This window comes from Halichoerus grypus, chromosome 8 (genome assembly GCF_964656455.1).
Source record: "Halichoerus grypus chromosome 8, mHalGry1.hap1.1, whole genome shotgun sequence".
NCBI classification, from domain to species: Eukaryota; Metazoa; Chordata; class Mammalia; order Carnivora; family Phocidae; genus Halichoerus; species Halichoerus grypus.
In genome coordinates, this window is record NC_135719.1 from 63117349 (window position 1) to 63133301 (window position 15953).

The 15953-nt window shown below is 36.5% G+C and overlaps 1 protein-coding gene across 2 annotated transcripts in view; it reads left to right on the forward strand.

The window, feature by feature from the left end:
• FAM227B (family with sequence similarity 227 member B) overlaps positions 1 to 15953 on the forward strand; it is a 210149-nt gene that overhangs the window by 165435 nt on the left and 28761 nt on the right. Inside the window, exons 13-14 of one of the 2 annotated variants that reach the window (XM_078079389.1) lie at positions 11052 to 11149; positions 15380 to 15542. In XM_078079389.1, the coding sequence (XP_077935515.1) occupies positions 11052 to 11149; positions 15380 to 15542 (261 nt within the window). The remainder of the gene's footprint in view (positions 1 to 11051; positions 11150 to 15379; positions 15543 to 15953) is intronic. The other variant, XM_078079388.1, reaches the window with a different exon arrangement.

Consider the following 15953-nt stretch of genomic DNA (forward strand, 5'->3'; position numbering starts at 1 on the left):
AGGTACAAAGCAGGGAGCCGTGATTCCGCAGGCAGATTTTGGAGGATAGACGAAAGGGGGAGGGAGCTGAGATGTAGGGATCCTACACCACCAGTGAGCAATAGCCTCCCATGCTGGGGATGGGGCAGACTGGTAGTGGTGGGGAAAGGACTTTAGGGCAGCCCCCCGGACTGAAATCTGGATCAGCGGGGCCGCACGTGTGAAATGGGGGCAGCTGGTGGTTTTAGAAGCACAAAGGGCAGAGACATGCCCCAACCTGGAGGCGAAGACTGGGAGTACTGCTGAGGGGCGCACAACCCAGGACACTGCAGTTTATAGCAGCATAGAAATGGCGATAGTGTGGCCTGGAGAGCTCACTGAAGAACAGACTGCAATCTCTCTGCTCTGAGGCAGAGGGTTGGAAACGGTCCCTTCTGCTCTGACCCTCAGAAGAGACACAGAAAGCCACCAGGGAAAGCCGCCAGAGAACAAAAGCCCCCAAAAACCCGTTTTTACTGAGCCCATCCACCACCACAGGGGGCAGGGCAACTCTGCCCAAAGCGGGTTGCCTGAGTAACAGCATGGCAGGCCCCTCCCCCAGAAGACAGGCTGGGAAAACAAGAGGCCAGCAACCCTAAGGTCCCTATAAAACCCTAAGGTCCCTATAAAAGCATCTTGCTTGGGTTGTGGTCAATAATTTGGACTCTATACATTCCCTCAACCACCCCTCAAAAGAATGACTAGGAGGAGGAACCCCCAAAATAGAAAGACTCAGAGACTATGACTTACGCCACAGATTTACAAATGGATGCAGATACAACCAAGATGTCGGAGATGGAATTCAGGCTAGCAGTTGTGAAGACAATAGCTAGAATGGAGAAATCAGTTAATGGCAACATAGAGTCTCTAAGGGCAGAAATGAAAGCTGAATTGGCAGAACTTAAAAATGCTATCAATGAGATCCAATCTAATCTAGATAATCTAACAGCTCGGGTAAACGAGGCAGAAGAACAAATTAGTGACCTAGAAGACCAATTAATAGACAAAAAGGGAAAAGAGGAGGCCAGGGAAAAACAACTCAGAATCCATGAAAATAGAATCAGAGAAATAAGTGACACCATGAAACTTTCCAATGTCAGAATTACTGAAATCCCTGAGGGGGTGGAGAGAGAGAGAGGACTAAAAGATATATTTGAGCAAATCATAGCTGAAAACTTCCCTAATCTGGGGAATGAAACAAAGATTCTTGTCCTAGAGGCAGAGAGGACCCCTCCCAAGATCAAAGAAAACAGGTCAATGCCCGGGCATGTAATAGTAAAACTCGCAAATCTTAGAACCAAGGAAACCATCTTAAGGGCAGTTGGGGGAAGAGATTCCTTACGTACAAAGGGAGGAACATCAAAATAACGTCAGACCTATCCACAGAGACCTGGCAAGCCAAAAATGCCTGGCAAGACATATTCAGGGTACTAAACGAGAAGAACATGCAGCCAAGAATACTTTATCCGGCAAGTCTGTCATTTAGAATGGATGGAGAGATGCAGAGCTTCCAAGACCGGCAGAAACTGAAAGAATATGTGACCACTAAGCCAGTCCTGCAAGAAATATTAAGGGAGGTTCTATAAAAGGAGAAAGACCCCAAGAGTGATATAGAAAAGAAATCTACAGGGACAATCTATAAAAACAAGGTCTTCACAGGCAACATGATGACAATAAATTCACATCTTTTAATAATCACTTGCAATGTGAATGGCCTAAAGGCTCCCATAAAACGGCACAGGGTTGCAGATTGGATAAAAAGACAGGACCCATCCATATGCTGTCTACAAGAGACTCATTTTGAACCTAAAGATACATCCAGACTGAAAGTGAAGGGATGGAGATCCACCTTCCATGCCAACGGACCTCAAAAGAAAGCTGGGGTAGCAATTCTTATATCAGACAAATTAGATTTTAAACTAAAGACTGTAGTTAGAGACACAGAAGGACACTATATCATTCTTAAAGGGTCTATCCAACAAGAAGATCTAACAATTGTAAATATCTATGCCCCCAACATGGGAGCAGCCATCTACATAAGCCAACTGTTAACCAAAATAAGGAGTCATATTGATAACAATACATTAATTGTAGGAGACCTCAATAATCCACTCTCAGCAATGGACACATCATCTAAGCAGAAAATCAACAAAGAAACAAGAGCTTTGAATGACACCCTGGAGCAGATGGACCTCATAGATATATACAGAACATTCCACCCTAAAACAACAGAATACTCATTCTTCTCGAGCACACATGGAACTTTCTCCAGAATAGACCACATACTGGGTCACAAATCAGGTCTCAGCTGATACCAAAAGACAGATTATTCCCTGCATATTCTCAGACCATAATGCTTTAAAACTGGAACTCAATCACAAGAAAAAATTTGGCAGAAATTCAAACACTTGGAAGCTAAAGACCACCCTGCTCAAGAATGTTTGGGTCCACCAGGAAATTGAAGAAGAACTTAAACAATTCATGGAAATCAATGAGAACGAAAACACATCGGTCCAAAACCTATGGGTTACTGCAAAGGTGGTCCTAAGGGGGAAATACGTAGCCATCCAAGCCTCACTCAAAAAAATAGAAAAATCCCGAATTCACCAACTAACTTTATACCTTAACGAACTAGAGAAAAAGCAACAAATGATGCCTATGCCGTGCATTAGAAGAGAAATAATTAAGATTAGAGCAGACATCAATGAATTAGAAACCAGAAACACAGTAGATCAGATCAATGAACCTAGAAGCTGGTTCTTTGATAGAATTAATAAGATCAATAAACCACTGACCAGACTTATCCAAAAGAAAAGAGAAAGGACCCAAATTAATAAAATTATGAATGAAAGGGGAGAGATCACAACTAACACCAAGGAAATAGAAACAATTATTAGAAATTATTATCAACAACTATGATGGAAAAACATTCCATGCTCATGGATCAGAAGAATAAACATTGTTAAAATGTCTATGCTACCCAGAGCAATCTATACCTTCAGTGCCATCCCAATCAAAATTCCAATGACATTTTTCAAAGTGTTGGAACAAACAATCCTAAAATTTGTATGGAATCAGAAAAGACCCGAATCACCAAGGAAATGTTGAAAAAGAAGAACAAAGCTGGGCGCATCACATTGCCCGATTTCAAGCTATATTACAAAGCAGTGATCACCAAGACAGCATGGGACTGGCACAAAAACAGACATATAGACCAATGGAACAGAATAGAGAGCCCAGATATGGACCCTCAACTCTATGGTCAAATAATCTTTGACAAAGCAGGAAAAAATATGCAATGGAAAAAAGGCAGTCTCTTCAATAAATGGTGCTGGGAAAATTGGATAGCCACATGCAGAAGAATGAAACTCGACCATTCTCTAACACCATACACAAAGATAAACTCAAAATGGATGAAAGATCTCAATTTGAGACAGGAATCCATCAAAATTCTAGAGGAGAACATAGGCAGTAACCTCTTTGACATCGGCCACAGCAACTTCTTTCAAGATACATCTCCAAAGGCTAGTGAAACAAAAGCAAAAATGAATTTTTGGTACTTCATCAAGATAAAAAGCTTCTGCACAGCAAAGGAAACAGTCAACAAAACAAGGAGGCAACCCACAGAATGGGAGAATATATTTACAAATGACACTACAGATAAAGGGCTGGTTTCCAAGATTTATAAAGAACTTCTCAAACTCAACACCCAAAAAACAAATAATCAAGTCAAAAAATGGGCAAAAGACATGAACAGACACTTCTCCAAAGATGACATACAAATGGCTGACAGACACATGAAAAAATGTTTATCATCATTAGCCATCAGGGAAATTCAAATCAAAACCACATTGAGATACCACCTTACACCAGTTAGAATGGCAAAAATTGACAAGGCAAGAAACAACAAATGTTGGAGAGGTTGTGGAGAAAGGGGAACCCTCTTACACTGTTGGTGGGAATGCAGGTTGGTACATCCACTTTGGAAAACAGTGTGGAGGTGCCTCAAAAAATTAGAAATAGAGCTACCCTATGACCCAGCAATTGCACCCCTGGGTATTTACCCCAAAGACACAGATGTAGTGAAAAGAAAGGGCATATGCACCCCAATGTTCATAGCAGCAATGTCTGCAATAGCCAAATTGTGGAAAGAGCCAAGATGCCCTTCATCAGACAAATGGATAAAGAAGAGGTGGTCCATATATACAATGGAATATTCCCTCAGTCATCAGAAAGGTTGAATACCCAACTTTTACATCAACATAGATGGGACTGGAGGAGATTATGCTCAGTGAAATAAGTCAAGCAGAGAAAGTCAATTATCATATGGTTCCACTTATTTGTGGAACATAAGGAATAGCATGGAGGACATTAGGAGAAGGAAGGGAAAAATGAAGGGGGGGAAATTGGAGGGAGAGATGAACCATGAGAGACTATGGACTCTGAGAAACAACCTGAGGGATTTAGAGGGGAGGGGGGTGGGGGGATGTTTTAGCCCAGTGATGGGTATTAAGGAGGGCATGTACTGCATGGAGCACTGGGTGTTATACGAAAACAATGAATCATGGATCACTACATCAAAAACTAATGATGCATTGTATGGTGACTAACATAACATAATAAAATAAAATGTAAAAAAAATAAATAAATTGTTTCTACCTCTTAAAAAAATAAATTTTTGTTTTGTGATTACATTGAGCCTTACATAAAATAACTTATATTTTTTTAAGATTTTATTTATTTATTTGTCAGAGAGAGAGAGAGAGCAGGAGTGGGGGGTAGGGGCAGAAGGAGAAGCAGGCTCCCCGCTGAGCAAGAAGCCCGATGTGGGACTCAATCCCAGGACCCTGGGATCATGACCTGAGCCAAACGCAGATGCTTAACCGAATGAGCCACCCAGGGGTTTCTAAAACAACTTATATTTATAACAACCTATTTATGTTGATAACAACTTAAGTTTGAACACATTCTAAAATTTTACATTATTATTCCTCCCCCATGGTTTATGTTTTTGATGTCACAATTTTTTTTACTTTATGTATCCATTAACAAATTATTGAGTTATAGTTATTTTTAATACTTTTGTCTTTTAACCTACATACTAGATTTGTAAATGATTAAGTCACCACCTTTACAACATAAGATTATTCTGAATTTTGCTATGTATTTACCTTTACTAGTGAGATTTATACTTTCATGTGTTTTCCTATTACTAATTAGCATCCTTTGGTTTCAGCTTAAAGAAATCCCTTTAACATTCTTGTAAGGCAGTGATGAACTCCTTTTGCTTTTGTTCATCTGGAAAACTCTTTATCTCTCCTTCAATTCTAAAGGACAGCTTTGCTGGGTAGAGTGTTCTTGTTTGGCAGGTTTTTTTCTTTCAGCACTTTGAATATATCATGTCACTGCCTTCTGGCCTTCAAAGTTTTGCTGAAAAATCTAATAATCTTATGGGAGTTTCCTTGTACATAACAAATTGTTTTTCCCTTGCTGCATATAAGATTCTCTCCTTGTCTTTAGCTTTTGAGAATTTAATTATAATGTGTCTTGGTGTGGATCTCTTTGGTGTTATTTTATTTGGAACTCTGGGCTTCCTTGATCTAGATGTATATTTCCTTCCATAGGTGAGGGAAGTTTTTAGCTATTATTTCTTCAAATAAGTTTTCTGACCTTTTTCTCTCTCTTTTCTCCTTCTGAGACCCCTATAATGCAAATATTATATGATCTGCTTGAGGTTGCCTCATAAGTCCTTTAAGCTATCTTTACTCTTCTTGATTCTTCCTCTTTTCCTCCTCATCCTGTCCTCCCTCCTCCTCCTCCTCCCCCTCCTCCTCCTCCTTCTTCCTCTTTGTCTTCTTTACTGATCTTATTGGATGAATTTCACTACCTAGTTTTCAAGTTTGGTGATCCTTTATTCCATGTCATCTAGTCTTCTATTGAACCCCTCTATTGTATTTTTCAGTTCTGTTATTGTATTCTTTAGCTCTGAGATTTCTGTTTGGTACTTCCTTATATTTTCTATCTCTGCATTAGAATTCTCACTTTGTGCATGCATTGTTCTCCTGACCTCAGTGAGCACCTTTATGATTTCCTTTGAATTCTTTATCAAGTACATCACTTATCTCTGTTTTGTTAATTTTTTTCCCCTTAGGTTTTAACTTGTTTTTTCATTTGTAACATATTCCTCTGTTTCTTCATTTTCCTAGACTCTCTGTGGTTTCCATGCATTAGGTAAAACAGCCACTTCTCCCAGTCTTGAAGGAGTAGCCTTTTGTAGGAGATGAATCTTACCATTCAACCCTGCCCTACCTCTTGGTTTTTCTCATTTGTGATTTGTTAAAGCAGCCTACTTTGTTCTTAGTGGCTCCTAGTAGTTGAGGGTGTGTCAAGAACTGTCAGTCTCCCAAAGGGAAGGATCTCGGTCAATATTTAGATTCAGGCTGAGTGGAAGCCAGACCCTCAGGCAGTAGCTTTGAAAATATGCAAATATATGTCTTTCAGAAGATTAGGAGATGGACATTTCTGTCTGTTTTCTCTGCGCTGAGCCCTGGGGTGATAGCAAATAAAGAGCTGTTTCTTTGTTTGCTACTGTCCTATAGAACCCATGAACACAAACCTTGCTGGCTACCAGAACCAGGTTTTCAAGAGATGGGTCCTCGGGGTAGTAGCCACAAAAGTCTGTGCCCTAGCCTTCTCTTTTATAGAACATTTTAAGATGTGGAATGGTGGGAACATAGTTGCAACATACAACCCATCAATAATAAGTCATATAATCACTAATCTGAAGAATGTAAAGAATTTTTATGACACCAGGCAAGACTGTCAAGGCTTGGTTATAAAATAAAGGTAATCCCAATTCATTTCAATTTTATTATTTTTAGCAATTATACTTTGTGTTACCATGTACAATGAAATTAGTCTTAATTTTTATATCTTTTTAAAAGTTCTTATGTAGATAAATTTACATATGATATAGGAAAAAAGAGTTTCCCAGACAATATGTTCTAATTTTTGCTTCAGAACCCATTTAGTGGTCAGTTTTTTTAAATGTTTTCCATTCTACAGGAAAGACTTAAAATGGGTCTAGTTTCCTTCCAAAACACCTTTGATCAAGTCAAGCTTAAAAGCTATTTTGGTTTACATTTGTAATGTTTGGCTCCATAGAGCCTTAGTTCATAAATATACTAGTTCCTTATTTCAGATACTTGTCACTTAGTTCTTTATACAAAACCATAGAAATATTTAAAAACTGTTCATTTTGCCCCTATAACTTGTCTAAGCAATGATTTTGTCCTTAAAGACACAGATATGATTCATAGTAAGAAGTAATAGAGGGGCACTTGGGTGGCTCAGTCAATTGAGCATCCGACTCTTGGTGTGGGGTCAGGTCAGGATCTTGCAGTCATGGGAGGAAGCCCTGCATCAGGCTCTATGCTCAGGGCAGAGTCTGCTTCAGATTCTCTCTCCCTGCCCCTCTTGCTATGTCTCTCTTTCTCGCTCTCTCTCTTAAAAAAAAAAAAAAAGTAATAGAAAGAAGTAAACTCCCAAGCCAAAATAAAGTAATAATATTGTATTTTCCTTGGGAAACTAATGTGATATGGATCACTATCTTATTACACATAAAATCTTCATGTCTTGAATATATTAAATTTAGCTCAAAGTTGGTGAAACCCAAGGATGCTAGTGATACCTTACACACATATAGCACTTCATAGTTAACAAAGTACATTTGTAGGCACTTAAACTCTCTAACCTCTCTGTGAGATTATTCGCAATTATATATGTTATGTTAACATTACTAGGAAAAGAAATTTAATTGTACCTTAGAGCATTGTGAAGAAGTCCTTAATGCTTCATTTTGCTAATTTAAAACAAATTGCATATAGAGAGGTGGGAGAATGGTTCTACATATAGCTATGTAGACAGATGTAACTTGTTTGAGGTCTAATATGTAAACAAACCTATCATTGGGTTTGCGAATGCTAAGATTGAAGGGACTTGGGGAAGTATATGTATAGGGATCTGAAAAAATCTGGGAAGCATAAGAAAATATATGCAATAAGACAGAACATATTCATGGGTATGCAATACTTTCTTCAAAATAATTGTATCATTTTCCTATATTACTGAAACAAAATTGTGTTTTACTTCTTATTTGCTCAGATCACATATATTTTGCAGAATGACTACCTGTGTTTTCTCTTTCCTTTGTTTCCCCTTCAATACTAGATAAAAGTCTCTTTCTAAGAGTAATTCTAATTTAAGTTAGATATATTCTGAAATGAGTCTCTGAGTAACACTTCTTTTGTTTCTATAGTTTATTCAATAATTGTATTAATACATATGGCCTGTATGAAGTTTAATTTTGTCGAGATATATGAGTTATTTGCATCTCAGAAAGACTATTAGTGGAAACTACAAAAGTGGATAGAGATAATCATACTTACTTGCATAAGTGTCTCCCTTTTAAACATCCCTAAAATAGGGGCACCTGGAAGACTCAGTTGGTTAACTGTCCAACTCTTGGTTTTGGCTCAGGTTGTGATCTCATGGGTTGTGCGATAGAGCCCTGTGTCAGACTCTATGCTCAGCAGGGAGTCTGTTTGGAGATTCTCTCCCTCTTCCCCTCCCCCTACTTGTGTGTGCTCCTCTCTTTCTCTCTCTCCCTCTCTCAAATAAATAAATCTTTAAAAAAAAAAAAACCCTAAAATAAAAAGGGGATAATTATGGAAATGAATTTTTTCCAACGTAGGTAGAGTAAGAGTAGAATATTTTGTCACTAGTGAAATTTCTGAAGCCTAATAAGAACAGCTGAGATTTTTTTGAGAGAGAGAGAGAGAAAGAGAGTGGGGGTGGGGGGCTGCAGAGGGAGAGGGAGAGAGAGAATCTTAAGCAGGCTCCACACCCAGCATGGAGCCCAACATGGGCTCCACCTCACAACCCTGAGATCATGACCTGAGCTGAAATCAGGAGTCAGACACTGAACCAACTGAGCCACTGAGGTGCCCTGAGACATATTTTCTTATGGTTTTATCAAATAGAATCACTTTTGGTTTTTCAGATGATCTTGTTCTCAAGCTTTTAGGGATATGAGAACAGAGGATATAGGAAAACTGTAATCAGGGGAAAATTGATATTCTCACCTATAATAAATTATGGATTAGGGGACTATAGGAGAAGAAAGCTAATAAATATAGTCATTTTAAGATTACTATTACTCTTATCATATCTGGGTGGGGTTTTTCTTTTTTGTGGGATTTTTTTTGCAAATTTTTTCTTTGAAACTTTTACTCCTAAAATTTCCTTGCTTTGTGTTTTTCATGTATCTCTTACTTTTTTGTCTTTTGCCATTACTCCCAGCTGGGGATTTTCGCCTGATATTAATGTATATGACCTTCTATTGACTGATTTTACAACCAGGGTTAAATATTCTGAAAAGTAAGAGTTTTTCTGTAGATACAATGGACATGAAGTAGAGGTCCTCTTAATATTATGTCTGTTCATAGAGACCAGAAATTAAATAATATTACCTAAATATGTATTTAAGAATGATTCAAAATTGAGCAAGTTTTATTTTTTTAATTATTCCTCCCAGAGAATATTTTTGTTTGTTTTTTACTTATCTTGCCAGTGTTTCTTTATACAAATGAAGGCAAATACAATATATTCTTATACTAAAGTTAGCACACTGTATATATTCAATCAAATTATGTACTCTGTCCTGTACCTTGCTTTCATCACTTAATGATATGACCTGTAGACCTCTTCAAATCAGTATAGGGATCTTCCTCATTTCTTCTTATAGCTGCATAGTTTTCCATCAAATGGGGTGCCTTTTTTTAACTAGTACTTGACTACTATTAAATACATGGGTTGTTTATAATCCCTAAATTTTGTAAGTTATGCCACAATCAATACCCTTGTACTTGTGTTCTCTCATACTTACATAGGAGATTGTATAGGATATAGTCTCAGAAGAGGGATTGCTGGGTCAAAGAGAAAATATGTCTGTATTTTTGTAGATATTGCCAGATGCCCCTCTATAAGAGATTGTTTGTTTTTGAGCATGTTTTAAAGAAAATAAATCATATGGTTTATTACCTTTCTTGCCCATTCTAACTTCAACTTAATATAACCTTGGTTCCACTCAAAATTTTAAAATTCAGGTTCCTAACCAATTCTTTCCTTTGTCAGAGATAAATGTCTACTTGCCTCTAACATTTCAGACTTTTATCTAATACCTTTGAATGTCTAGTGTCAAAAATCAATCTGAGTGACTTTCCTTAACTCTTCAGAGCTTTATCATCAACATTACAACCTGTAGATCCAATTAGCCTACCTGGTACCTGATAATAATAATCAGTGCCACAATCTAGTACAAACCTCAGGTTACCTGTTTTCTCTGCTCTGTATTAAGGTATGCTTAATAACTAGCTTGTTTTTTTAGGCGGATTGACATACCAATTAAACCATACAGTTCTCCTCTTCTTTAAGACATGGCAAGGTTACCTTCATGTATATTCATGCTGCTTGCAGGGAAAACTTACCAAGTCTTTCCTTATTTGGGTTTGTTGCCAGTGTATGGAAAAGGTGGACCCTAACATGCAGAGGCCCAACCCTCCTATTGCATTAAACTAGAGGGTCATGGACAAAGCTCTGGGCTCTGAAGCAAAAGACCTAGGCCTGTGTCTTAAATGATACCTTAGAGATATAGCTTAGAGTCATACAATTTCCTACACTATCACCTGTAAATTGTGGAAAATCTGACTTGGCTCACAGAATGTTTGTGACAGTAATATGATATACTATAAGTAAATGAGTTTTATCAATTCTAAAGCCTTGTTAAGTAAAAATGAGATGTTATATTTATTTCCTCTAACTGAGGCAAGCTATAACAATATCTTAACCTCTATCTCATCTATTTTTGGTTCTTTCCATGTTTAGAGTACATTGCTAAAAGAAAAAAGCATTATGCCTTTTTGTAAAGGAAAAAAAAGCCAGAATTTAAGAAAATATTTTGTTTTCTCTTTTAGCTATAGACTTCAATATGACAAAAATTTTAAAGAACCCAAGAGCATATACAATGCCCACATTCAAGGAAGAATCAAGTGTATCAAGACTAACAACAAAGGTTTGGAGCATAGTAATTATTAAAAATGTTCTTACTTCTTTAATTTGCTTTATAATTAGTTGAACAGCTTCATATAGGCAGTGTTCATTATTACATTCCTGACATATGTCTTAGAAAAATTTAATGATCAAAAGTGATTTATTGGAGAGGATAATCTTAATGTTAAAAAGTCTTATTGTTTTTTGAAAATATCCTCATCTCTAAACTAAAAAGATAAACCATACCATTCATCTTTTCGCAACTTCTGGCACTGCTTGTCCTTGGGTTGATATACAAACATGGCTCTGATCTCAATAAGTTCTAGTCAGGGTTGCAGGGAAAACTTCATAAGAGTTTTCAGCAATGGCTGACCTGTCCCTACCTCTTAAACCATGATCCTGGGATAACTGGCCATATGTAGATACTATTACTGATAAGTCTTGGTTGCTTAGTTTTTCCATGTTTCTGATAGTGCCTCCCTAATAGAGATCCTTATGGACTTCTCCATTTTGTGTTGCTTTAGCCAAGATTTGATGAGTTTACTGGCTTGGTATTCTGAATTTGATCTCTTGTTAGACAACTAGGTTTTAAATTTGTTGCAGTCTTTATTGCTAATATTTTGTCTGAATTGTCTAGTCAAGTCTGACCATAAATTTTATGTTATGCCTATTTAAAAACCACTTTCTGAAGTCAGTATTCATATATTTCCTGATCTTTAATAATCCAGATATATAGAACAGTGCTTATAGTGTTATATATATATATTATATATATATATTTTATATATATATAAGCTATATATATATATATGTATATATATATATATATATATATATGGTTTGTAAGTCCTTAAAATAGAAACTGGTGATCTCTAGGAGTCAATTTGGGATCAATGATGCTACCACACCATTGGGGGTGGGGGACACGTACAATATTGCTGGATTTAGAAATCAGGAAATGTAATAGAAATTGTATATGTGATCTTCAGCAATCACTAAAAATGGCTCTTTGTACCTTGTTTACAAATTGAAGAAATATGGACAGGTGGATTTATAACTGACTGAACAACCTTTTTCAGATGACGCTGTTAAAAGATGGAAAGCAAATTGCAGATACACCTTTGGTAATGCACCACATCACTGCATCATTGGCCCTGTCCTATGTAGATTATTTTATCAAAAACTTGGATAAAAATATGGTTGCCATTTTTATTAGATATGTAGATGCCATAAACCTTGGAAAAACTACAAACACATTGGATGACCAAAAGTTTACAACAGTCGAGTATTGGGCATCAAGTATCTTAGAGATAAAGTTTTATTATGGAAAAAGCATAAAGGTCCAAAATTATAGCTGCATAAGTATAGGATAATAAAGCCATGGGATAGAGGCATCTGAAAAGATTTAAAAATTGTCTTTTAAAGTAACCTCTGTATGTATCAACAGAGAATGTTGTTGACCCCCAAATCTACTGCATTCTTGAGCTATATAAACAGACATGTGGGATCTACTCTGTGCTGATTAAACAATTGTGTATTATGTTCATTTTGGAGTTCCACATTGTGAAAGGGTGTAGACAAACAGAAGTGGTCTGAATAGAAAATAATCAGGATGATGAAGGGCTTTGAAACCATATTTTTTTCAGCAATCAGCAAAATATTTAAAGGTATTTCCACTAGAAAAAAAAAGACTCTGGTGGCCATAATAACTGTTTTCAAGTATGTAGAGAGCTACTGTAGGAAAGCAGGATTAGGCTTTTTCTGTGTGGCTCAAAATTTTTTTTACCAGTACAAACCAAAAAGTTTTTGTTTACCCATAAGTGAAAGCTATAGGGAGATAGTTTTCAGTTCATCATAAAGAATTTTCTAAGCATAAGTGTTGTCCAGATGTTGAATGGGGGCCTGTGGCTTCTCAATGCCATTATGAACATTGGCAAGGTGCACAGGCAAACCTCAAAAATGAAAGTTTAGCTTTCTAGTCATCATCAGCAATTATCCTTTAATAAATTAACCAAAAAAATTAAACACCAAAATCATCCCTTGGACCTTCTAGCTCTTCTCTTGTAACACTTCCAAAGTTTATAGGATTGCTTGGTTCTCCAATTTAGTACTAGGTTGACTCTTGACTATAAAAGTCTTGTTTGATGGAACCTTAAAGTTTTCTGATAATTTTCTGCCATTGTCTTTTGTGGGATAGATGGAAGTAATGGAGCTTCTGCTAATTGTTTTGGCTATTTGGAATATCTCTAGCAAGAGTTCTTTGGGCAACTTCAAACCTTCCACTTTAAAGTATCTAAGAAAATGGCTAAGGCTCCACAAAACACTGGATATGCATTTAATACCTAGTTCTGCTTTTGTCAGGTTGAACTACCCTTAAAAAATCAGGGGCCATTAGAAAGGAAGAAGCAGGTATTAACTGCGGTTTTCCTATTTTAAAAATGGATAACTGCAGAAAAATAACAGAAATGTCTATTTCTAGAATTTCAGTAAGATCTAGGTTCTATCTTACAATATCCAAGGCAGAAGCCAGGAAAAGAGTCATAAAACATCTTCCTAGACAGGCAGCATTTCCTTTTAATCTAGACAAAGCTTGGTCTGATTTTGCATGCAATTTAAAGATTACTCAGCCATCAAAAAGAATGAAATCTTGCCATTTGCAACAACATGGATGGAGCTAGAGTGTATTATGCTAAGTGAAATAAGTCAGTCAGAGAAAGACAATTATCATCTGATGTCATATGTGGAATTTAAGAAACATATGAACATAGGGAAAGAGAAGGAAAAATAAAATAAGAGGAAAACAGAGAGGAAGGCAAATCATAAGACTCTTTAACTATAGGAAATAAACTGAGGGTTGCTGGAGGGGAAGTGGGTGGGGTGATGGGGTAACTAGGTGATGGGCATTAGGAGGGCATGTGATATAATGAGCACTGGGTGTTGTATGCAACTGATGAATAACTAAATTCTACCTCTGAAACTAATAATACAGTATATGTTAATTAAATTGAATTTAAATAAAAAATTTTTTAAAAAGATCAGGCTAGATATAACCTAATGTGAATTTTCATGGGAGATTGAGATGGAGTAAATTATTTACGTAATAGGAAATATGTCTGATTTTGACATTGAGTTTTCACCATCAAAGAATTGCTTTTGATTATGATAGTCCTACTGTTCAAAATAATTATGGAGCATCTCTGAAGGAAAGCAATGAAAAAGTGACCATAAGCAAAAGAAACACAAGAGAACTTTTATGTATTAGTAAAAGCAAATGAGAATAAAATCTTGCTTCCTCACAGGAAGTGGAAATAATAAATCTCTCATCTATGCATTACAAAAATGGAGGAAAGACATAATATATGTAGTTGCTGTACTGACCTTGTATCCCACAAGAAGCCAGTAATAAGCAATTATATTTATGGTCACTTTCCCTGACAGAGAATTCATGGTCAACAGTTTTTTCCATCAGCACTTTGGTTACATTATCCACCTGCCTTCTGGCTTCCTTTGTTCTGATAAAAATTCGGCTTTTAATCTTATTGGGGTTCCCTTATATGTTGTTTTTCTCTTGCTGCTTTTGAGATTTTTCTTTTTGTTTTGGTCTTTCAACACTTTGAGTATGATGTGTCTAGGTGAGTATTTTTCCTACTTGGAGTTAAGCTTCTTGGATATGTTTTCCACAAATGTTTGGAGGTTTTGGTCATGTTTTTCTTCACATTTTTTCCTGTCCCTTTTTCTGGAGTTCTGTTCATTTTCTTCTTTCTTTTTTATTTCTGTTCTTCAGACAGAATAATCTCTATTAACCTTTATCAAGCTGATAAATAAGAAGGCTAGAAGGGTCTTACTGCATGAACTCATAGATTCACACTATAGTAAATTTCTTTATTTAAGAAGATGCTTGGAGTGCCTGGGTGGCATAGTCAGTTAAGCGTCTGACTCTTGATTTCAGCTCAGGTCATGATCTCAGGGTCCTGAGATGGAGCCCCGCATGGGGATCCCCACTCAACAGGGAGCCTGCTTGGGATTCCCTCTCCCTCTCTCTCTCTGCCCCTCCCGCCTGTGCTCACTCACTCTTTCTCTAAAATAAATAATAATCTTTTTTAAAAAAGATGCTTTACAGAGTTTCTTTTTATTTATTTTAGTATACCAAATAGTAACTTTATTTATAGTTACAATGAAGTTATATTTATTTACAGTTCTTTGAAAACAGATAAAAGTAATAATTGACTTGATTTTTTTCTTCCCTTTACAGTCCCATTATATTAGCACTGGTCCAGAGTTTAACCGTGTGCTCTTCAATTTTGGAGGTCAGAGTCCACTGATTTTATATTACCTTAAGATGCATGAGTTAGCTGGTATTTCCAAAGCCCCTAGACAAACCAAGATTAAACTTACTGAAATATCGCAAGAACCATATCCTTTTTTAAGCTTTGCTTTAATGTTATCTTTTTCCAAAATGTTCAAAACTTTTTACTAAATGTCACAGTCAAGAAAAAAGCTTAGTGCATTTTTTAACCAATGTTTTTTACTTAGCATTTAATTATATTCAAAACTTTCATAGCATGTTTGGCTAAAGTATTTTCTCTTTTAGGTCTAAGGCTGTGATTTTGCATGCAAGAAAAGTTTTAAAAAACATAAAGCCTAGGAACTGGCATATGTAGCTCTTTAATAAAAGACTGTTACTGTTCAGGGTTCAGTTTTAAGCATTTGTCAGACTGTGGATCATGGGCTTCTAGGCTTCTCCAGAGGAAAGTTTCAAACATGTTTTAGCTGTGTAATTCTTTGTTCCAAAGAAAATTTGTTAGAAAGGTTAATACGTAAAATGT